The 23,440-nt window shown below is 46.7% G+C and overlaps 1 protein-coding gene across 5 annotated transcripts in view; it reads left to right on the forward strand.

Annotated features, from left to right (window-relative positions):
- The window catches only part of PTPRA (protein tyrosine phosphatase receptor type A), a 191,238-nt gene that overhangs the window by 166,935 nt on the left and 863 nt on the right, over positions 1-23,440 (forward strand). For all 5 annotated transcript variants that reach the window (XM_036825606.1, XM_036825608.1, XM_036825605.1 and 2 more), the window contains 11 exons: positions 3,366-3,463; positions 4,777-4,896; positions 5,691-5,857; positions 6,361-6,496; positions 7,184-7,333; positions 8,509-8,602; positions 8,921-8,997; positions 9,470-9,604; positions 17,680-17,805; positions 17,885-18,036; positions 22,879-23,014. In XM_036825606.1, the coding sequence (XP_036681501.1) occupies positions 3,366-3,463; positions 4,777-4,896; positions 5,691-5,857; positions 6,361-6,496; positions 7,184-7,333; positions 8,509-8,602; positions 8,921-8,997; positions 9,470-9,604; positions 17,680-17,805; positions 17,885-18,036; positions 22,879-23,014 (1,391 nt within the window). The remainder of the gene's footprint in view (positions 1-3,365; positions 3,464-4,776; positions 4,897-5,690; positions 5,858-6,360; positions 6,497-7,183; positions 7,334-8,508; positions 8,603-8,920; positions 8,998-9,469; positions 9,605-17,679; positions 17,806-17,884; positions 18,037-22,878; positions 23,015-23,440) is intronic.

Consider the following 23,440-nt stretch of genomic DNA (forward strand, 5'->3'; position numbering starts at 1 on the left):
CCACTCATGGGCCTGAGCTCCACTATTATTCACAGATAAGTGGTCTAAGAACCCTCAGAGCAGGGACCCAATGCCATGGTCCTATACATGCTCTGCACATGTTTCCATAGCCTGAAGTTCTAACAAGTGTCCTCACCTTTGGGATCCTAGCAAAAAAAAAATCTTGATGCTTGCAGCACTAAAAAGTATTTGATGTTATTATGGTCCATCAAAGCCCATTTATTTAATCACTCAACAAATATTTATTGACCATTTATTAATATTATGTGCCAGGCACTGGCCTAGGTGATGGGAGTATGTAGGGGAATAAAACAGAATATGGTCTCTGCCTTTTTGGAGCCTTTAGTTGGTAGAGGATAATTTATAGCAAAATAAACAGAAGCTTTGGTAAGTGGCTATCCTGTTCAATACGGTAGCCACTAACCACATGTGGCTATTTAAAATAAAATTTTGGGGAGCTCCCTGGTGGTCCAGTGGTTAGGACTCTGTGCTTTCACTGCTGAGGGCACGGGTTCAATCCCTGGGTATGGAACTAAGATCCCGCAAGCCGTGTGGCGAGGCCAAAAAATAATAAAATAAAATAAAATTTTAAATTCAGTTCCTCAATCACACTAGTCACATTTTAAGGCTCAATAGCTACATGTGGCTAGAGGCTACCATATTAGTGCAGATATGAAACATTTCCATCATCACAGAAAGTTCTGTTGGACAGTACTGTGATCGTGATAAAATAGGGATAGAGGTAAAATGAGGCAGAGGTGGTCAGAAGTCTTAGATCCTCCTTGCCCTTGCAGTCTCCCACCAGGACCTGGCCCTTGCCTAACTGGACCCCACTTTCCCTCCCTCTGTAGCCATCTGTCAATTCAGGTCCACCCTCCAAGGCCCACCTCAGCTACCACCTACTCAGTGATGATTTTGGCACCAACAGCCACATATAACCTCATCCTCTCTTTGTTTGCCATGGGGCCTTGTTGATGCTAAAATAGTTCTTAATTAAGTTCACCTTTGATTTCCCCGTTAGCCTTTTATCAGACTCCCTCCCTCTTGAACTTCTCCACAGTACTTCACACTCCTTGAAACCCTCCTGTTATTTCCTGCCATTCAGTTCTCTTGATTTTTCTCACTTTTCTAAATATTGTTTCTCTAGCTCTTATTCTTCTTTCTGCCCCTTAAGTATAGTTTCTCTTCAATATTGTGGATGACTACTTCCCTTGAAACTCCATTCTTGTCTTTCATGGCACATTTCTGTCCATTCTTCTGCCTCCCGGGCTTTTTGTTCTGTCTGAACTTGAATAATGCTTGAAGATCCCCAGCATTCTGTGTTTGACCCCTTCTTTACTCCTCCCCCTCCGTGTCCTCTTTGAGAGACCTCATCTAATACCCACCTCTGTTTGACTGGCTGCTGCCTCTCTTGAGCTCCAGAGCCACATTTTCAAACCAACTTTGTACTCTTCCGCTTGAGTACCCCCACAGACTCTAGATTCAGCATCAGAAAGTGAAACGTGACTCTTCCTCAGCCCCAAAGCTGCTTTTTCTCCTATGTTCTTTAGAGACTGGAATGTAATCTATATTCATGGTGACTGGAATGTAATCTACCTAATCAACCAAACCAGATTTGGGATCATCCAGATCTCCTACCTGTCCCTTGCTTTACATATGACTAGTCCTCTTGTTTCTCTCTCCAAAATCTGCCTTCTCTGCCACACTTCCTTACTCTCATCTCTTGTTCCAGCTCTGTTGCAGTAGCCTACTGATTGATCCCTCTAGGCCCTAGCTTTGCTCCTTGCATTCCTTCCACCAGAATGGCCTTTCTTAATGCAAAATTTTTGTCAGACTCTCATGAAAATCCTAGAATGATTTTTCATTATCTGTAAAACAAGCCTTCCTTAGCCTGGCCTCTATCCCTTTAGATCCTGGTACCTCACCTATCTTTCTAGCTTCATCTTCTACCTTCTACACACCCTACACAGTGACCTCACTGAACTCCTTACAGTCCCTGGATGTCTCATGCTCTTACTTGCTGCTAGCCCCCTGCACCTCTGCCTGGAGTACCTCTTCTCCCTATGCCTCCTTTCTAGACTCCCATCTACTTTATCTGTCCTAACATATGGCTCAAATGTCATCTTCTCCAGGAGATTTTTCCTGACCTTGCCAGGCAGTGAAACAATTCTGCCTCTGTACATCTTTCCAGTATGTGTCCACTTCTGTCATTATTTGTTTTTCTTTTTAATATTTTTCTTTTTACCAAAAAGAATACAAATTTTAAGAAAGTCAAAAGGTATTACAAGGTCTATAAAAACAAAGTTCTCCCCCCTTTCGTCTACACTTTTTAGTCTAAAGCAGCCATTTTTATCTGTTGACTTTTTCTTATTACAGATGATAACTTATTTAATCCTCTTACAAACTACCTCACACTCAGACAGACATGTCCCTTTTCCCCATTCTCCCAGTGGAGTTAAATCACAATTTGTGGTGAAGATAATACTTGTTATTTACATTCTTATTACTATGCCAATATTATTCACAGCTAAAGCACATAATATATGATTTTTTTGGTACAGTTTTTGGTTTCCCTCTTTCCCAAGAGTTAATAATTGCCTTTTTTCCTTATTCACTTAGTTTTTTATATACCTAGCACTGATTTTTTTTCTCTTAAACTCTTTGCTAGAAGTATGTATTTCCTCTCAGTACTCTCAGATACATGAGGTTTAATTTTTTTAGTTTAATTTTTTATCTTGGGATCCTTCTAGAACCTTCTTCCTTCAGTTCCATTCTGGATTGATCTAGCCTCTGGCAGAATAATTATCCTGAGCCTTCCCTCTACCAACACCCCGGGAATTCTGTTAGTCTCTCTCCTGTGTTAGATCCCACTTTTTTCTTTTTCTTTGTTTGTGCCCTTCTAGTGACTTTCTGGAAAAGGCTGTGTGGGAGGTAAATTTTAAATTTCAGCCTAAGCAATTTACCCAACCTCTCTGGCTAATGACACCCACCTCAGAGCATGGTAAGAAGGAGTAAATGAGATATAAAGCACATAGCTCACTATCTCGCCCATAACATAGGTATTCTATAGGGGTCATGATTTCTAATCCTCAACTGTAGTATCCTTGGGAAACATTATTCATGTTCTCTTTTTATTTTAAGAACCTCACATCCCCACTTCACTCCCTAGTGAAGTGCCTGGCACATACATGGTGGATACACAGGAAATGTTCAGTTAGTAAGTAGGTGGATGGGTAGATGGGTGATATATTTAGCTGGGGGCATGTGGGCACAGGCTTCCAAAAGTCAGGAATGAATGTTCCCAGTTTCCCAGCATCTTTCTTCCTCTTGGTGTGTGTTCTCATCTTTGCTGTTGGCTACTATAGGACCAAAAGAAGAAACGGTGAATGATTTCTGGAGGATGATCTGGGAACAAAACACAGCCACCATCGTCATGGTGACCAATCTGAAGGAGAGAAAGGAGGTGAGTGGAGAAATTTGATGGAATGGCCCCTGATACAGGCATGACCAACAGAGGGACTGCTTTGCTGGAGTTCTGTGTTTGAGCCTAGGCTCTCCACCCTTTGTGGCTTCTGTGCCTGTCCTTCATCCAGATAGAACCCAGGCCAGTGTGCCTACTACATTTTCCTGTGGCCTGGAAGCCTCCGATGAACTCAGAGGTATACCTAGGGCACACCCTGTGTCTGGTGGCCAAACAGCTCACCTTAGATCCAAAACATCCTGGAAGAAAGACTTGGGCCATTAGACAAGGAAAAGCCATAGTGGGGCTTTTCTCCCCTGGCTTCTCTAGTCCCTCACTCCCCTGGGTTTTTTGTTTTTGTTTTTGTTTTGTTCCTCCTCCTGAGATAGCAGAGGGAGCTGTATGAACTGAGAGACCCTGCAAGGCACAAGGAAATGTGAGCCCCTGAACTGATCCTTCAGGCAGCCTTCTGACTGGTTCTTTTCTTTCTGTGGCTGCCAAGTCCATGCCTGGTCAGCTCCATCACTGGGCCACAGCCAACACCAGTCCTGAGTCCTGGATCAGGCCCTAGAGAGGAATCCCGATTCGTGACAGTCTTTCTCCAGGATGGCCCTAGAGTCAACCTGATACCCACACTGGGCTGTTGGATGTATTGATTGGCTTAGGAGGGATAGCTTTAGGGCTGGGCTTTAGGTTCATTTCCTCCAACCCTACCTCTGGCTCTTGGGAGCTGTCCAAGGCCTAGTCAACCAGAGAAAGCCTTGGGCCTCTCTTGGCAGGTTTACAGTCTGCATCATTCCACCCTGGTGACTCCCTCATAGCAGGTTGCTCATTCCAGGGGATCAGACAGACTTGCCCCTAGAGCATGACCTGGGATATTGTGGAAGTACAGATTTTGTAGGTAAAATGGCTTCCAATTTGCCCTGAACTGAGAGACTAGAGGTGGGAAAGAGTGAGAAGTATAGGGCTGGGGCTCTGCATAAGTTAAGAGATTATGCTAAACAGGATGGAAGCTGAGGAACTTAAAAAAAGAACAGTTAGGGAGTTCCCTGGTGGCCTAGTGGTTAGGATTCTGGGCACTGCTGTGGCCTGGGTTCATTCTCTGGTCAGGGAGCTGAGATCCTGCAAGCCGCATGGCGTGGCAAAAAAAAAGGAACAGTTAAATAAGTCTGTAGCTGACTGAGGTGAGAGAAGAGGCCATAGGGCTTTCTGAGGATTTTAGTCTGGGCTTTTGTGGTCCTTTTCTTTAGGGCCCTTTACACGTGCTGGGGGCGGGAGGTCTGAGGTCAGGCGGATGCATGTCTGTTCCTTTCCAGTGTAAGTGCGCCCAGTACTGGCCAGACCAAGGCTGCTGGACCTATGGGAATATCCGTGTGTCAGTAGAGGATGTGACCGTACTGGTGGACTACACAGTGCGGAAGTTCTGCATTCAACAGGTACTGTCTCCTACCTCCTTTCTTGGTTCTCATTTAGAATCTGCTGACCATTAAGAGGGCAGACAGGCTGAGTCATCCCCGTCTTACTCAGGGTGGTCAGGAATTGCTGAGTGTGCAAAATGTTCAAACTCTGAAATCAGAGTTCTGGGCTCCCAGGGGATTTTTCTTTTTTCTTGTTTTTTTCTTTTGGTCAAAGCTAAGGGGGGAACATTTTCATGACTTTTCATGGCTGGGAGAAAAAGTATTACTGAGATGGAGTTTGGTCATCTTAGGTATGAACCAAGTGCATCAGGAGGTATTGCACCAGTATCTTCTGGTACTTGACTTACCTCTCCTCCTTTCTTACCCCAAAGGCTCCTGACATCAAGGATGTGGTGGGCCCTGCTCCTGACCCTCCAGGGCGACCCTGGAGACTTGAGCAAAGGTTGCCTTCAGCTGAGGGCAGTGTGGTGCTATGAAAAGAGGGCTTACCAAGAGTCAGGAGACCTGCATTTTAGTTCTGACCTTGCCTTTTACTACTCCTGGGACCTAGACCAGGTCATTTAACTTTTCTGAGTTTCACATTTCACATCTGTAGGCTGTGAATAATAGTAACAGCCTGCCTACCCCATGGGGTTCCTGGGAAGGTTCTCTGTCCATGGTTAAAACTTTCTTGGGAAGTTTAGTCCTCTCACTTTCCCATTGTCAGTGATAGCCACAGCTGGCCCTGGCCCCTAAGCCTCACCCTCCTTCCCCTGGTGCTGCCCTACCCCAGGGTATCAGGGCCAACACACAGGGATCTCTTCAATTCACAGGTGGGCGACGTGACCAACAGAAAGCCACAGCGCCTCATCACTCAGTTCCACTTTACCAGCTGGCCAGACTTTGGGGTGCCTTTCACCCCGATTGGTATGCTCAAGTTCCTCAAGAAGGTGAAGGCCTGTAACCCACAGTATGCAGGGGCCATCGTGGTACACTGCAGGTCAGTGTGGCCTGACCCTTGGCTCCCCACTCATGTCACATTCTGCTCCCATGCTGAGAGCAGGGAAGGCACAGGGGTCCTGGCTGAGGAGGCTAGCACAGAGCGGATGAGCTCTTGGGGCACCAGGGCAGCATCCAGAGAGACTCCTCAAGAAAACTAGGTGCTGGGTGGAAAGCACTTGAGGAAAGAGGGAAGGGCAGTCCTCCAAGATTGGGGGTGGGGTGACCACTGCTGTGAAGCCAAGAAGCTAGGTTGAGTGCTGCCTTGTGTACTTGGAATCTTCAGACCATTCTAAGTGTCAGGGTTCTCTGGTCCTGATAACTAGAGGTAAGGAGTTCAGGGTACAGTGGAGTTGTTGGCTCCGTGAGAGTCCCAGCTCTACCCCATACAGAATTAGAATTTAAAGCCTTGAAGAAAGAGCCCTACCCTGTGCTGCCCCCTCCCTGAGTGTTCCCACAAGACGTGCTAGCCATCCCAGTAATACTCCTGCTCTCTGGCTACAGTGCGGGTGTAGGGCGTACAGGAACCTTTGTCGTCATTGATGCCATGCTGGACATGATGCATACAGAGCGGAAGGTGGACGTTTATGGCTTTGTAAGCCGGATCCGGGCACAGCGCTGCCAGATGGTGCAAACAGACGTGAGTGGTTTGTGGGTAGGGGGCATTCCAGGACCAAAACATCTACCCGCCTCATGGATTACTCAGCCTCCCAGGTTATTGTAAATGATCATCATACAGTGTGATGAAGGGCCCTTATAAATTACGTATTAAAAGAACTATGGAGCACAGAGGAGGCTGTGCCTAGGGGAATCTGGAAGGTGGGGCAGATGTCATTTGCACTAGACTAAGGATATGGAACAGGTCCTGAGGGAAGTAGGTATGTGGGCAGCCAAGGGAGCTATTGCCACAGAGTTGTGATGCAGCTCAGCCAGGTCCAGGAGCAACAGGGAGATCAGCTCTGTGGTTAGGGCATGGAGTTCAAAGGGCACAGCACTGGGAGGGGAGGGGGGCTGGCACAGGTTTTGTGTGTCACCAGAATTTGACAGCCCCTCAGTCTATCCAGTCTGTGCTCTCTGAATGAGCAGGAGTTGGAGTTGTCCTCTCCAGGAGGGTACCAGAGTAGGACCCTCCCTTCCAAGTTTAAGCACCCCCAGAGGGACTCATGCCTTTCGAGTCCTGCCTCCCTGAATTGGGACAAGAGTGAATCATTTTATCTCTGCTAGTATTGAAGAAGTGGACTGAAGTGAAATGGGAGTGGGAGAGAGTGCTCTGGCACCACCAGGACCATGTGTGTAACTGGGAACTGGGGCATCATCTGCATTTCAGATGCAGTACGTCTTCATATACCAAGCCCTTCTGGAGCATTATCTCTATGGAGATACAGAACTGGAAGTCACCTCTCTAGAAACACATCTGCAGAAAATTTACAACAAAATCCCAGGGTCCAGCAACAATGGATTAGAGGAGGAGTTTAAGGTAAGTTGGAGCTGAGCTCTTTCAGGATGAAGGATCTGTGTGACCTACAGAATACAGGATGCTTGACTCCTTGTGGATTTACCAACAAATGGTGAATCCCCTTGCAAAGCATGTGGGTGGTTAAGGAGGTGGGTCTCTGGCCCTTTACTCATACCCTAGTCATTCTCAACCCATCCTGCATGTTAGAGTCACTTGTGTTGTGTTTAGGGGGGGAAAAAAACAAAAACAGGCAATGGTATTTTTTTTAAGTCCCCCAGCTCCCCCTCCCAGGTAATTATAATGTACAGCAAGAGCAAACGTTCTCTGCAAAGTAAATATTTTTGGCTTTGCGTGCCATACGGTCTCTATTTGCAACTACTTAGCGCTGCTGTTATAGCACAAAAGCAGCCATAAACACCACGTAAACAAATGAGCATGGCAGTGTTTCCATAAAACCTCATTTGCAATCAGCAGACCAGATTGGCTCGTGGACCATAGATTGCTGACCCCTGCTGTATGCCATTAGACAGTGGTTCTCAACACACCTAAGGGACATGTCACACTCTCATCAATAAAAGTGCTCCCAGAAGCAAGAGATTCTGGATTGGGATGGGGAAGACCAACTGCCTTAAAGCACTCCTGAAGCTATCATGTACACATGAATTACCTCGGGATCCTATTATGATGCAGGTTCTGTTTCAGCTGGTCTGAGTTGGGACCTGAGATTCTGCATATATAACAAGACGAGGCTGATGCTGGTTTATGGGCTACACTTTGAGTAGCAAAAATCAAGAAGGAACCTTGGAATAAGGAGAAGGGAGGATATATATTTGAATAAGGTTTTCTAAAGAATCTAAGACAGCCTCTGGGAGTAGAACAGCAGGGAGAAGAGGGAGGAAGGGCACACTGTCTCCTATAAGACTAGATTACTTGTTCCAGGATCATAAAGTTTCAATCTAAGGGAATCCCAGAATGGTCCACAGGAGCCGGGAAAACAGTGTTTCCCAAACACTCTTGGCTTATTAAAGACAGAAAAACTGTGTTCTGATAAGAACATGTGGAAATGATGGAGGTCAGGGCTCTGCTGAGAAGAGCAGTATGCCAGTGTGCCCTGGATGCAGGTCCAGTGACAGACATAATCTTGTCAGGTTCAGTTACTGAGATCAGTAATGTTTCCCCTCCCCTTCCCAATTCAGAAATTAACATCAATCAAAATCCAGAATGACAAGATGCGGACCGGAAACCTTCCAGCCAACATGAAGAAGAACCGGGTTTTACAGATCATTCCATGTAAGAGCCCTCTCCCCACCCAAAGCCTTAATGCCCCATCCCCCTTTCCCTTCACCCTTTGAACTTCTTGGGTACTAGGTAATGATCAGCTTGGAGACAAGAATTATGGCATTGTCTCTTATTGTTCCCAGTTCTTCAGTGGCTTCTGGAAAGAGCATGAAGCCCAAAGATTTTCTGCCTCCTAGGCTAGGAACAGGCATGTTGTTGCCCAGCTGGAATTATATCTGCTCAGAGCTGAGGTCGGGGGGGATAGATGGAAAGAGAGGGAGAAGAGGACAGGTGATGCTGGGGAGCCACAAGCTGCTGTCCTTCTTGCAGATGAATTCAACAGAGTGATCATTCCAGTTAAGAGGGGTGAGGAGAACACAGACTACGTGAACGCATCCTTCATTGATGTAAGTGGTGGCTGTGTCCCCGGAGCTCCCAACACTCCATGGAGATTCAGCTGGGCCTTGCAGTGCTGCCCTCCCAATGCTTGGAAGGGTGGTCTTTGAGTCAGTCATCAAATACAGAACTGATACCCTTCCTGTGCACTAGGTCTGTCAGGGCCCCTAAGAGCAGAAAGTGAGGGAACAGAAGGCAAACACCAGTTTGGAAGGAAAAGTTCACAGCACAGACCAAAGACTAAAAACACTAACCTCTGGTCCTTCCCATTCCTGCTGTCTCCATCCTAGCCCCAGCCCCACTTCCCTCATCTTCTTACAAGACCAGCATGCCAGCCAGGGTTTGGTCCGTGGCCAAAGGGGAGCTCTGCCTGGGATGTGTTTGTCTCCAGGCAGCCCCCATCCCATCCCAGTGGCCTGTCTTCTCCACTAGCCCCTCCCTGATCAAACCATCTCACTCCTGCCATTGACCTGGACTGTATAGGGCTACCGGCAGAAGGACTCCTACATCGCCAGCCAGGGCCCTCTTCTCCACACAATTGAGGACTTCTGGCGAATGATCTGGGAGTGGAAATCCTGCTCTATCGTGATGCTAACAGAACTGGAGGAGAGAGGCCAGGTGAGCTCAAAAAGGTCCTGGGCCATAGGAGACAAAAGACACATGAAAAAAAGGGGGGGTGGGGGGGGTGCTAAGAGGGTATTTGGACTTTTTCTTTGACTTAAACTAATCAAAGAGCCATTGCCCAGCTGCTTGGTATCTGAACAGTCAGCTTCTCTCAGGACTGGTCTGAGCCTCCATTCGGTTCCCAGACGGTTCACACCCTCTCATTTCTCTCCTGAATACAGTCTCCCCAAGCCTAGCTTTGTGCACACCCTCTGCACCCCACCTCCACGGGCAGGGCAGAACTAGTGAGAGGAGGGATACAGAGACAGACTGAGGCTCCCACATGGAGCTTGTGTGAGTGTCTCTAAGGAGAAAGTGCCTTCCAAGCCAGAGAAATTAACTAGAAGACTGGTGGGAAGATGGGTCACTTCTTTGCTGACTACACAAAAGAAAACAATAGAATTTGAGAAATAACAAAAACAAGAAACTTGTAAGTTAACATTCAATAACAAGGAAATCTTTTAAAGAAAAAATCCCTTGAGAATTGTCAGCATACTCAGAATATAAAGGGACCTTAGAGGCCCCCTAGGCCAGCTCCCATTCAGTGTAGGAAATCTCTTAACACTATTCCTGAGTCAGAACCTTGCAGCCTCTACTGAGCACTTTCAATCTCAGGAGTCACTCTTTCTGTGTCCACCTCCCACCCCACCCCCCTCAGTATTACTGTGTGGCTCAGTCTGTGTTCAGATAGTGCTTATTATCTTCAGACTCTTTCTGCTGTGGTGCACAGTGCAGTAAATGGGTGCTCCATGATGCCTGGTGCGCAGCTTAACAGGGGTCAGAATCGAGAGAAAGAGCAGGAGAGGCCAGCAGGGGCCCGGGGGAAAAGGTCCTTCTAAGCCATAGTGAAGAGTTTGAATTTTGTAAAGCAGTTTAAGAACTCTTGACAATATCAGATTTGTAGGTTTCTTAAAATCCATCTGGCTCTGGTGAGGAGGACAGATTAGAAATGAGCAAGCAAGCCAGAAGCAGAGAGGAAGCTGCAACAGTAATGCTGGTGGCCTGGACTCAGCAGGGGTGGTGAGAAGGGGTCTGCCCCAAGAGATGGTGCAGAGGTGGGGTGGACTGGACTGGGGGAAGGGGGGAGAGGAAGAATTAAATACGTTTTTTACATTAGTTTTTCCAAGCCACATCTTTCCCATTCTGTACTTGGGCAGTTTGTTTATTTTAACCTTGATACAGCCTTGATATTTGCTCACCCTGATGTTCCGTTATGTCAAGATTTTTTTCAGATTTAATCATTTAACTCATTAGTTGTTCTTCTCAGATTTGTATCATGTACCTAATCAACAGACATACATTATAGGTCTTCACCTATCATTAATAACAATACTGATGAGGTGAGAGATTTGGAGGAAGCGTACACCTGAGTGACAAAGGCCAGTTGGGGGATGAGCTACTTTGTTATCAGGAATTAGGTGCATGTCTCCTGGCCCTCTCTGATAAGCTGTGAGGGAACGTACATATAGACCAGGGACCTACATGAGGTTCCCTCCACACTTCCACCCTCTGGATCTATGATGGGCAGGTCCAAAGAACAGGCAGAAAAAGCTGGAATGGCGAGCACATTCTCAGTCCACTGCCCTGTAATAAAAAGCAGCCCAGTGAATACCTCAGACTCTGTCTAGTCAGATTGTCAGGCTTTTCCATCCTTGAAGTAGACCTAGTGAGAGTACAGGGCAGAAGGGTGGGAAGCATTTCTCACCGGTAGAGGTGGGGAGAGAGGGGACATGCACACACAAGTTTTCCTGCCCGTTGGCCAGGCCTGCAGTCAGTTGGATGAGGCCCATTCCCCTCTACCTACTAACACTGTGCCTGTGCCTATGCTTCTGTCTTAGGGCCAGTGAAACAGAAGCTTCTGAAGTGGAACAGAACAGGTTATAGTAACATTCTTTACCAGCCTCACCGGCCTCTAAGATAAAATTTTACTTTCTGTTCCACCTCCCATTCATCTTATCAAGTGTAGCTCCCAGAGATATTAACACAGTAAGCCTAAATGAGACAATGAAGGGTGTCTCCATTTATACATTCTGACACCACTCCCTACCCCCAATTTAAATTCCGAGAAAAAGTCTGATCCAAAAATGTAAATTCTGTATACATTAAAATTCCAAAGGAATTAAAACCTAAAATTCTCTTCTCCCTGTTTTATTTTTCTGCACCATTTAAACCAGGGGGGTACACCAAGAGGCTTGGTAAGGCCTGAGTTCCTCTCATCAGCTGCAGCTTGATGCATCCACCATCATCATCAGAGTGGGCAGAGCAGCTCTAGCAGTTTCTGCATGGTGTCACCTCAACCCAAGGCCACATTCTACTTCTCCAGAGAGACAGTAAAACATGATAGACCCTTGTTAGACCCTTGCCCACAAAGCTCTGTATCACCATCACTGTTTTCAACCCCAGACCATAGCAAGAAACTTAGTGCTATCTAGGGGAAAGAGGGTAAACAAAGACAGCAAGAGAAAAGACTGAAAAACTTCTCTGTTTCAGCTTCTTTAGGGATACCAATACCTAGAGTCCATAACCTGAAAATATAAATCTTAGATTAAACCCCAGTTCCCAAGCTCCTCATCTCCAGTCACCCACGGATGACTCCAACACCTGGCTTGCTGCCCCTTTTTTGATTCCTATTTCTGTTTCTATTCTTGGAGGCAAAAGTATGTATGTGGGTGATCCATCTACTCTTGTCTTTCAGCTTCTCAGCCTCCTTAGCCATCCAGTTCCATGGTCAAACCACAACCTTGTCATCCCCCATATCTGCACTGACTTTGGAATGTCAACATTAGGCATCCCGCCCTGTTACCATCTCCTGTCCTTTCACCTCACTACTTCTCATCTCTTACTCCAGTAATTCTTTGTCCTCATCAGGTCCTTAGATACATTGGTTCCTCCATTTTCTCAATCTCAATCACCCCAGTCATGTCCCCACCTTCCTTCTTACTCTGTTAAGAGTTTTTGTGACTTGTCATTCTTAATAATCCCTCCCTTGTTAACATCCACTATTCCCTCATGGTCTCTTACTTTCATGGCAAGGTCTCTACCCTATTAAACTCAATTATATGCCTGCATCTGGTATCAGACATTACTGGGAGAAAACGCAAAATGGTGCTGAGTGGTCTCACATTGAATTTGTGACCACAAATCTAATATGTGTAATTAGTGTCACCTACCAATCCTACTACCCTTCCTTCTCTTTCCTCAGACCTTCAACATTCCCTCTTGCCTGTCCCATCACACTCACACCTTATCTTTTGATCTCATTCTTCTCCAGGAAAGCAGACAAGAATGCTCTCATCTTCTTACCCCCAAGCAGCCAGCCTGGGGCTGGATGAATCTGTATCCATTCATCCATTCTCTTGTCTTCTCTCTGGTTGCAGTAGAAAAGTGTTCCTACATTTCTCAGTCCAACTAGCCACTGTGCCCTGGTCCCTTCCTCTCCTCTGTCTTCTCAAGGATGTTGCTGCTCTCATTATCTTCTCTCACCTCCATCCGTAAATAGTTCCCCTCTCTCCTCTATACTCTTATCAGCCTATTGTTACTTTCCTATCTTTAAAAAACAAAGATCTCCTAACCCCACATTTCCTCCCATTTGCCATCCCATTTCTCTGGACCCCTTCCCAGCAAAACTCCTTTAAAAAGCGTTGGCTTTCTCCCCTCACATTCTCTCCTCATCCTGTTCCTTCTAGGCTTGACTCCTCTGGGACTGCTTCAGTCAAGATCACCGGTGACCGTCATCTGCCCAATGCAAAAGTTATTTCTCTTTTCTTGTCTTTCTTGTTCCTTTGTAGCAGCGTGTGAAACCGTCAACACACACTCCTTCCTCCTCAAGACACTTTCTTCCCTTGACTTCGATGATGTCACCCCCTCCCCGCTCACTGGCCTGGCAACTCCTTTGTTATTTCTTTTGTGACCTCCTCCTCCTCAGCATGACCTCTAATCATTGGAGTGTCCAACACTCAGGCCTTAACCCACTTTTGTTCTCTTTTGATACACTATTCCTTGAGGATCTCATCCAACTCCGTGGCTTTAAATACTATCTGTATGTCAGGGGCTCTCACATCTATGTCTCTAGCCCAGTTACCCCCCATCTTCCCAGTTGTGGACCAGTGTACCCACACAGCTACTTGATATCTTCTCATGGATGTCTGTTAAGAATCTCAAACTTCATATGGCCCAAATAAAATTTGGTTTCCTCCTTTCCCTCGTACTGGTTCATCCCACCCTACCCATCTCAGTAAATTGTACCACCTTCCACCCAGATGCTCGCATCAGAAGTCTAGGAGTTACCTTTATTCCTCTCCTTTTCTCATTCTCCACAACCAGTCTGTCAGTGAGTCCTGATGTATGCTGAGCATATCCACTTCTCTTCAGTGTAACTCCTGTCACCCGCATACAGACCATCATCTCTCACCTGCATCACTGAAGTAGCCTGGCAGCCAGTCTGCCTGCTTCCATTCCCATCCCCTTTTAGTCACTTCTCCACATGGAGGCCAGTGATCCTTTTGAAAATATAAATCTAATTATATCACTCATTGTCTTAAAATCCTCTTTGGGCTTCCTCATCTTGAGGGAAAATCTACCCATGCATTCAAAATTTAGAAACTTTTCCTGTTGATAATCCAGTCCCAAGACTTGAATTGGGTCCTTCTTCCTCTCCTGTTTCCATTGCTTATTTTAAGTCTCCTAGTTTCCATTTTCCCTCATCCCCGTCTGCCCTCTGTGTACAGAGTGGAGCATAGATTCTGAGGTGAGCCACAGCCTCTACTCCCTGAGGGTCAGGTCCCATATTTGTCACAGCCTTGCATTCCCCACAGGCCTAGTCTCCAGCTCTGTGCTCTCATGTCTCCATCCTCAGCAGGATACCAAGGCATTTGTAGCCCTGGGCGACAGTGGGTACAGCCACTGCTGGCCCCTGCTCTGGATTCTGTTACAGCTCTTTTTGCCATATCCTTCCCCACAGCCATGAGAGGCACCTCAGGAGTCAAGTCCCATTTAAGCCCAACCTGATTTTTTCTGTTTGTGTTGTTGGGCCCACCCAGAGGGCTAAATTAAATAAGCCTTCACCTGGCTGAGTAGGGTAATTTCCTGCCATCGGTCCAACATCTGCGATCATCTTATGTGGCTTCTCTTTATTTCATGTCGTCCCTTAAATCCTATCCCCATAAGTTTACCAGGCTTGCTTTCTCTCAGCACACCATACCTGCTTCCCTACAATAGCTGTGTCATCTTGAAATTCACCCTACAACAGCACTGATCTAACTTCTTGGTCCTACCACAGGTAATCATTTTGGCTGGTTGTCCCCATTAGGCAGCCAGAGCAGACATGCTTTCACTGTTGACCAACTCCTTGTCCAGAGTTTGAAGAGGGGACTTTCTTTTTGGCCACACCGCGTGGCTTGTGGGATCTCAGTTCCCGACCAGGAATCAAACCCATGCCCCCTGCAGTAGGAGTGCAGAGTCCCAACCACTGGACCACTGGGGAATTCCCTAAAGAGGGGACTCCTTTTTTTTTTTAATTTATCTTTATTCTATTTACTTTTTATTTTTGGCTGCGTTGGGTCTTCGTTGCTGTGCGCGGGCTTTCTCTAGTTGCGGCGAGCAGGGGCTACTCTTTGTTGCAGTGCGCGGGCTTCTTATTGCAGTGGCTTCTCTTGTTGCGGAGCACGGGCTCTAGGCGCGTGGGCTTCAGTAGTTGTGGCACTCAGGCTCAGTAGTTGTGGTGCACGGGCTTAGTTGCTCCACGGCATGTGGGATCTTCCCGGAATGGATTGAACCCGTGTCCACTGCATTGGCAGGCGGATTCTTAACCACTGCACCACCAGGGAAGCCAAGAGGGGATTCTTGATGGTTCAACTCTGCATCCCTGGGAGTCCTCCTTCCAGTCTGCCCCTTTTCTTCTCTGTTATGCCTCTTTTCCTAAACTAAGAAGATCTAAAATGTCTGAAGGCTGTTAAGTGTGGGACCATTAATATTTCCTTTTCTTGCCATAGTGTGATTCTAGCTCCTACACGCTGTTGCTGTAAAGCTGTTTGTATCTTAGCAGTTCTAATGGTTTTAAAGCCCCAGTCTTTAGTTCTGACTGATAAAACTGTATAAAGGCAGTGTTGGGAAGGAACTGTGGTAACAAAGCTCACTCCACCCACCAAGCCCTGAAAACCAATGTAGTCTCTGTTTAAGGTGAGGCTTAATTAGATTTTTCTAAAGCTGTTCTGGTTGAAGAGAGGGCCCAGAGCTCTGACCCTCAGGGTATCCCCAGGGCTCCTAGTGGGCACACATTGAAAAGCACTGGTCTGTGACATTTCCTTGATCTACCACTTTAATAATCCCGTGTTTTAAAATGAGCTCAGTGTCATTTATAAAGGGGGTAAAGAATGATCACACATGAAAAGCAAGAAAAGTCATTAAAATGGACTTTTAATACTGATTTTATTCGGACTGAGAGACTATCAGTGATTTTATTTTTGTATTTAATTTCCCCAAGTCTGTTCTAATGAACATAGAGTACATTTATGGTTGAGTATCTTTATTTATTTATTTATTTTATTTTTGGCTGCATCAGGTCTTCGTTTCTGCACACGGGCTTTCTCTCTAGTTGCGGCAAGCAGGGGCTACTCTTTGTTGCGGTGCGCGGGCTTCTCGTTGTGGCTTCTCTTGTTGCGGAGCGTGGGCTCTAGGCGCGCAGGCTTCAGTAGTTGTGGCTCACGGGCTCTAGAGCGCACGCTCAGTAGTTGTGACACACAGGCTTAGTTGCTCCGCGGCATGTGGGACCTTCCCAGACCAGGGCTCGAACCCGTGTCCCCTGCATTGGCAGGCGGATTCTTAACCACTACGCCACCAGGGAAGTCCCATATGGTTGAGTATCTTTAAATTGCCAACAGTGAAGTATCTAAAATCTCCCCTAAAATGCTCTAAAGGAAGGACAGCATAACCGTATTTTGTTTTGTTTATGTATTTATACCCTGGCTTGTTCTGCAGACATTAAACGCATTCATTTACCAGATACTTATTGAGAACCTACCAGATGCAGGCAGTGTGCAAGGTGCTGAGAAAACAAAGATGAAAAGAGGCAGCCCCTGCCCGCAAGGAGCTATAGAAGGAACTGAGCCAGGTGCAAGCAGAGACAACAGTAAACCATCTTGTGCTCACTAACAAGGACAAAAAACACAAGAGCTAGCAACTATAACGTGCCACTGCAGATTAAAGAGTTAAAGAGGAGGGACTTACCTGGTGGTGCAGTGGTTAAGAATCCACCTGCCAATGCAGGGGACACGGGTTCAAGCCCTGGTCCGGATCCGTGCGCCACAACTACTGAGCCTGCTCTCTAGAGCCCGCGAGCCACAACTGCTGAGCCTGCGTGCCACAACTACTGAAGCCTTCGCACCTAGAGCCCATGCTCCACAACAAGAGAAGCCCACGCACCGCAATGAAGACCCAATGCAGCCAAAAATAAAATTAATTAAAACAAACAGAAAATAGAAGTTACACATTAAAAAAAAAAAAGTGTTAAAGAGGAAAGGAATGAAAGCATACTGTGGACTGGGCTTTGGTGAAGCACCATGGCTGGGTGAGAATGTAATTGGGTTCAGTTTTTCTGGGTTAGTGGTCTGACATACATAAGTAACTACAAATGTGGAAACACCTCAAAGGAGCAAAGAAAAAGGAATTGGAACAAAGACACTGATTCCTCCTCTCCCTCCACCCTGCCATTGAGTGTTAGATGCAGCTATGAGCTGATGGTCAGAGTTCTTCACAGACCCTGTCAGTGTTGCAAATTAGACTATAAATAATAGCAAAAGGTTAAGTGATGAGTGGACTTAAGTTGTTCAATATGGATGTCCTGCTGAGGATCAGAAGTTAAACTGGAGTGATGTTAAGTAGTAGAAGGACCCTCTGAGTTTTTGACACCTTGGGGAAGAAGTGTGTCGGTGTAAGAAGTGGCTCTGTTGAGAGGAGCAGTCTGCTCACAGGGCAGCCCTGCTTTTACCACACATGGTATTCTGAGCCCCTCACCTCTCCCATTTGTCCCCCAGGAGAAGTGTGCCCAGTACTGGCCCTCTGATGGACTGGTGTCCTATGGAGACATCACAGTGGAGCTGAAGAAGGAGGAGGAATGTGAGAGCTATACCGTCAGAGACCTCCTGGTCACCAACACCAGGGTAAGATGCCTGGTGGGTGGGCTCCTCCCACAGGGAAAGCAGGGTTGCACCTACCTCTCTGATCCTCCTTCCTCCAAAGGAGAACAAGAGCCGGCAGATCCGGCAGTTCCACTTCCATGGCTGGCCTGAAGTGGGCATCCCCAGTGATGGAAAGGGCATGATCAGCATCATTGCAGCCGTGCAGAAGCAGCAGCAGCAGTCAGGGAACCACCCCATCACCGTGCACTGCAGGTATGCCCACCCCAACCCTCAGGGGGAAGAGAGAGAAAGGCATGGGAGGCAGGCAGAGGGGTGTGATGGGAGCCTGTATCAGACAGTGAGGAAAGCCAGACAAGAGCGGGATGTTGGCGAGCACGTGGCAATCAAGTTTGATGACCAGGACAGGCCCAGATGATAAGAACTTCACACTTTAAGTGCTAGGGAACAGCAGTCCCTAATGTTAAGATATTGGGCAGGGGAGGTGATGCAGAAGGGGAACAGCAGGGGACACTGACAGTGGAGAAGACCAGTTGGGCAACATGGGAATGAGGCCTGTTTCCCTAAGAAACACAGGAAAAGAGAAAAGGGCAACTATTTTGAAAACAGTTAGAAGAAAAATGAGCAAGACTATAAACATAGCTGTGAAAAAGAGGAGTCTCCTAGGTTCGAGGCTGGGTAATGGCTGGTGTCACTGACAGAAGAAAGATAGCAAGGGGACCCATGGGGCAGGGGGTGGATTTTGTTTGGGGCACATTGTATGAGATTGCATTTTAGAAAAAATTTTACCTTGAGTTTGTATTGCTTTTATAATTGGGGGAAGGGAATCTCTTTTAAAAGGGAAGGAAGAATATATTTAAAATTCCTACAAATTGGTTTTGAAGATAGAAAAGTGAGCAAAGGAACTTCTAGAAATGTATCCAGTAAATGTTCTTCAAATGGCCAAAATGAAATATGTAATTACAAGAATTGAAGCACTGTTTATAATAGTAAAAGATGGTAGGGACTTCCTTGGCGGTCCAGTGGTTAAGGCTCTGGGCTTCCACTGCAGGGGGCACGGGTTCAGTCCCTGGTTGGGGAACTAAGATCTGGCATGCCATGCGGCACAGCCAAAAAAAATTGAAAAAAAGATGGTAAATAATCTAAACATGTATTAATAGGGGACTGGTTCAGTAAGCTCTGATATATCTCATACTACAGAGCTTCAGATAATTAATTAGAAATCTGTTTGTGTACTGGTATTCAGTAATCCTCTAGGTTTATTGCTTAGTGAGAAAAGCAGTGGGAGACAGGGAAAGAATTTGTTTATGTGGGTATATGCATAAATTATCTCTGGAAGGACACACAAGGACCTGATGACATTGGTTGTTTCCCAGGAAGAAACTAAAAGGATGAAGAAGTAGAGTAGGAAGGAGACTTTCCACTGTTTCTGACCTTTTTGAAATTTGAACTATGCTAATTTATTACCCGTACAAAAATAAATCATTTGAAAAAATGTTTTTAAGAAGAAAAAGTGGCAAAGTCCACCATCTAATACAAATGTACAGTAAACATGAAAAGATGCTAATCCTTATTAGCAATATGAGAAATGGGGATGAAAACAGTAAAACATGGCTTTTTGTCCATTGGATTGGCAAATTAAAAGGATTCCTTGAACTACAAAAATAAATACTTCCTTGCCCACACTTTTAAATCTCCCATGCTCCTCCCTCCCTTAGTCACCCTCTCTTGGCAAACCCCAGATTCTCTAGCTACCCTGCACCATGCAGCTGAATATGGCTAAAGAAAAGCACCATGTTACAAGCCTCATTTTACGTTTCTGATGACTTCATCGTTGGCCATTAGTGCTGCCCTGCAGTCCTTCTGCATCTCCCACTGTTCTAGACCAGGGGTAGGCAAACTAGGGCCCAGTGCCAGAGCTTGCCTGCCACATGGTTTTGTGGGGGCCTGCAAGGTAAGACTTGTGTTTACATTAAAAAAAATTTTTTTTTAATCAAAAGAAGAATATTTCATAACGTGAAAATTACATGAAATTTACATTTGTGTTCATATATAAGGTTTTATTGGAACATGGCTATGCTTATATATTGTCTGTGGCTGCTGTCCTGCTCCAGCAGCAGTATTGAGACCATTCGTGGTACTCTTACTACCTCACACTGCTGCTCAGCACACAAGAAGCACAGTTGTGCAGTTGTAACTTGACTTTGTCTCTCTTCCCAACAAAACCTAAGATACTTTCTATTTGGCCCTTTACAGAAAAGCCTGCCAGCCTTTGTCCTGGATGATCATTTCATCCTCCTCTCAAACCTCAAACCTCCAATACCTCTCCCATCCTCATATTTAAGAAATGACCATGTTTTCTATTTGCCTAGGAAAAAAGAAGCGATCAGAGAATTTCCACTTGCTCTTAACCACCACAGCTCCCCATCTACCTGCATTAGTGCTGTGGACCCTGCATCCCTCCTGTTCAGTGGATGAGTTGTCTGAACTCTCTCTGAAGTCAGCTACATTAGTCCTCTATTGCTGTGTAATAATATTACCACACATTTAGCATCGCAAAACAACACACATTTATCTTGCAGTCTTTGTGGTTAGGAATCTGAGCACATCTTAGCTGAGTCCTGTGCTTCAGGGTCTCAAAAGGCTGCAGTCAAGGTGTTGACCAGATGGGCTGTGGTCCCATCTGAGGCTTGACTGGGGAAGGATCCACTTCTGAGCTCACTTGGTTGTTGGTAGCATTCAGTTCCTTGTGGAATTTTGTATTTTGAAGTTCCTTGCCACATGGTGGACCTTCCCAGCATGGGTGCTTGCTTCTTCCAAACCAACAAAGAAGAGAGTATTTCCTTACAAGACAGACATTATGATCCACGTAACATAATCACATACATGTAATTGTATACGCTCCATCACCCTTGCTACATTCTGTTGGTTAGAAGTACATCGCAAGTCCTGCCCACACTCAAGGGGAGGAGAAGCACACAAGTACGTGAACACCAGGAGGCAGGGATCTTGGGAGTCAAGCTAAAGTCTGCCACACCCACCCTCCACTTGGATACCAATTCCATCCTCTTTTGTCTCTTCAGGGACCTGACTTCACTATCCTACATCATCAGGTTTTCTTCTGGATACCTACTATCTTCATAAAAATGTGCTATAATTTCTCCCATTTTAATATTTTTAAAACCTTTTGCCTCCAGTTCCCCTCCAGCTACCCTCTATTTCTCTGTTTTCCTTAATTGTAAAATTTCTCAAAATATTTGTTCATACTAACTCTCCAGTTCCTCTCTTCCCAGCCTCTGTTGAGCCCATTTCAGTTAACCCCCCACATAACTCCCTTGCAACTGCCCTGTGAGGGCCGCCTATGACCCTCACATTGCTGAGTCCAGTGATCACTTCCTAACTCATTATCCTTGACTTTCATCAGCATTAGACACAGTTGGTCATTTGGTTCTCTGTGGAATGCTTTCAGCATAGCTTCTCTCCAGGGTTTTTGTCCTCATTGGCTGTTCCTTCTCTGTCTCCTTTGCTAATTCCTCCCCATCTGTGGTCAAGGGCCAAGTCCTTGGACCACTGTCAACTGACAGTCACTCTCCTAGGTGAACTCATCCAATCTCCTGGCTTAATACCAACTCCCAAATCTTTATCACCAGTTCACCCTCTCCCCTAAACTCCAGATTTATATATCCAGTTACCTACTCAACATTTCCACTTGGGCCTCTTCAGTTTTAAAGGGTTATTTCAGAACTCCCGATCTTTCTTTCCCAGCCTGCTGTTTCACAGCCTTCCCCACATCAAGAAGTGGTATTTCACTTAACTCAGATAAGAAGCCTGGAACCATTCTTTTTCTCACACATGTACATCTGTTCTACCTGCAAAATAATTTCAGAATCAAGTGTTTATCACTCCCCCCACCATGGCCCTCTGTCCAAGCCACCATGCTCTCTCCTCAGTAACTATACTGGCCTCACTGGTTTCCCTGCTCCCACCCTTCCTCCTGTAGTTTATTCTCAACACAGCAGCATGAGAGCTCCTTCTTAAACTTCAGTCAGACCACATCACTCCTTTACTCAGAATCCAAACACTGGCTCACAAGGTACGACATGTCTGAGGGCTCCTTGCTCAGGCCAGGCAGGGAGTGCACCGGGGGCCTGGCCTTCTCCCTGAGGGCCCTGACCTTACCCTGCCCACTTCCCTCCCTCCCTCAGATGCAGCTACAGTGGCTTCAGCACCTAGACACACTCCTGCGTCATTCCTGAGATGCTCATTTCCAAGGGCCTTGTCCTCACCTTCTCAGGGTCTCTGCTCACATTCCCTGACCACCCTGTTCACAATAGCACTTCTCCCCACACTGCCTAGAACTGCTGTTCTCTTTTTCCTTCTCATACTGCATATCTTATTGTCTGGGGGTACTGCTACCCACCGCAGTCTCTACCACACAGCAGGCACTCAGTAAGGGTCTGGTGATGACACATTGAACAGGTGGACCGTGTCAAGGTGAGAGTCTGGATTCCTGGGATTTAGGAAGAAAATGAGCAGCATGGAAAAGAATCAGCAACCATATACCAGTGCAGAGGGGCAGGAAAGAAGGGGCCAGAACTCTTGACATAAATGAGCAGCAGGCCAGGGCCCCCCAGGCCTGTTTTTGTTTTTTGTGTGTTTTGTTTGTTTGTTTTTTGGCTGCGCCACACAGCATGTGGGATCTTAGTTCCTCAACCAGGGATCTAACCCGTGCCCTTGGCATTGGTAGTGCGGGGTCCTAACCACTGCCAGGGGATTCCCCCACCCCCACCCCAACCCCGGCTTGTTTGTAGGTGGACAGCGAAGCCTCAGTGCTGGGGGTGAGGGTGAGGTTCTTCACCACTGCGCAGCGAGTGAGCCCCTCAGCAAGCAGAATGGGTCGTGCGAGAAGGGCAGCAGGGGTGCACCCACCTCCCCAGAGTTGTGTGAGCTCCTGTGCCCACCCCCAGCAGTTCCACTGGATGATTGACCTTCCCAGGAGCACCAGCCTCAGCCTTTATCTGCTCATTGTCACTGTCACTCGCCTCCTTGGCACAGGGAGCCATTGCAGATGTGATAAGTGTATCTGCTTTGTTACAGTGCGGGGGCAGGACGGACAGGGACCTTCTGTGCCCTAAGCACAGTCCTGGAACGGGTGAAAGCAGAGGGGATTTTGGATGTCTTCCAGACCGTCAAGAGCCTGCGGCTGCAGAGGCCACACATGGTCCAGACACTGGTATGCCGCCCTGCATGTTTATCCATGCCACCACACCATCTGCAGCTCCTCTGCCAAAGCCACCTCAGGGGGGAGGCTCTTTTGAGGGGCCCATCTGATAGTCAGAAGACTGTGTAACCACAGACTCATCCTTCCTCAAGGTGCCTCAGACAAACAGAATGAGCTTTGGGAGGCAGGAGAGCAGTGGGGGCATAACCTAGCCCCACACCAGTAAGAGATGCAAGTGGCCTCTGTGAAGGCTAGAAGAGGGTGCCCAGGTGCCCCATGGGGCTCTTCACTTCTCCATGGGTCCAAGGTGGGGAAGACTCAGGAGTACCTCCTCTCCTCAGGCTCCCTTTCAACAGGTCTCCTGACAGCCTAGATGACCAGTAACCACTGAGTATGTGGACAGACATGAGCTCATGTCTGACCTCTGCAGGCCTAGGA

Source organism: Balaenoptera musculus, chromosome 15 (assembly GCF_009873245.2).
Source record: "Balaenoptera musculus isolate JJ_BM4_2016_0621 chromosome 15, mBalMus1.pri.v3, whole genome shotgun sequence".
In the NCBI taxonomy this organism is placed as follows: Eukaryota; Metazoa; Chordata; class Mammalia; order Artiodactyla; family Balaenopteridae; genus Balaenoptera; species Balaenoptera musculus.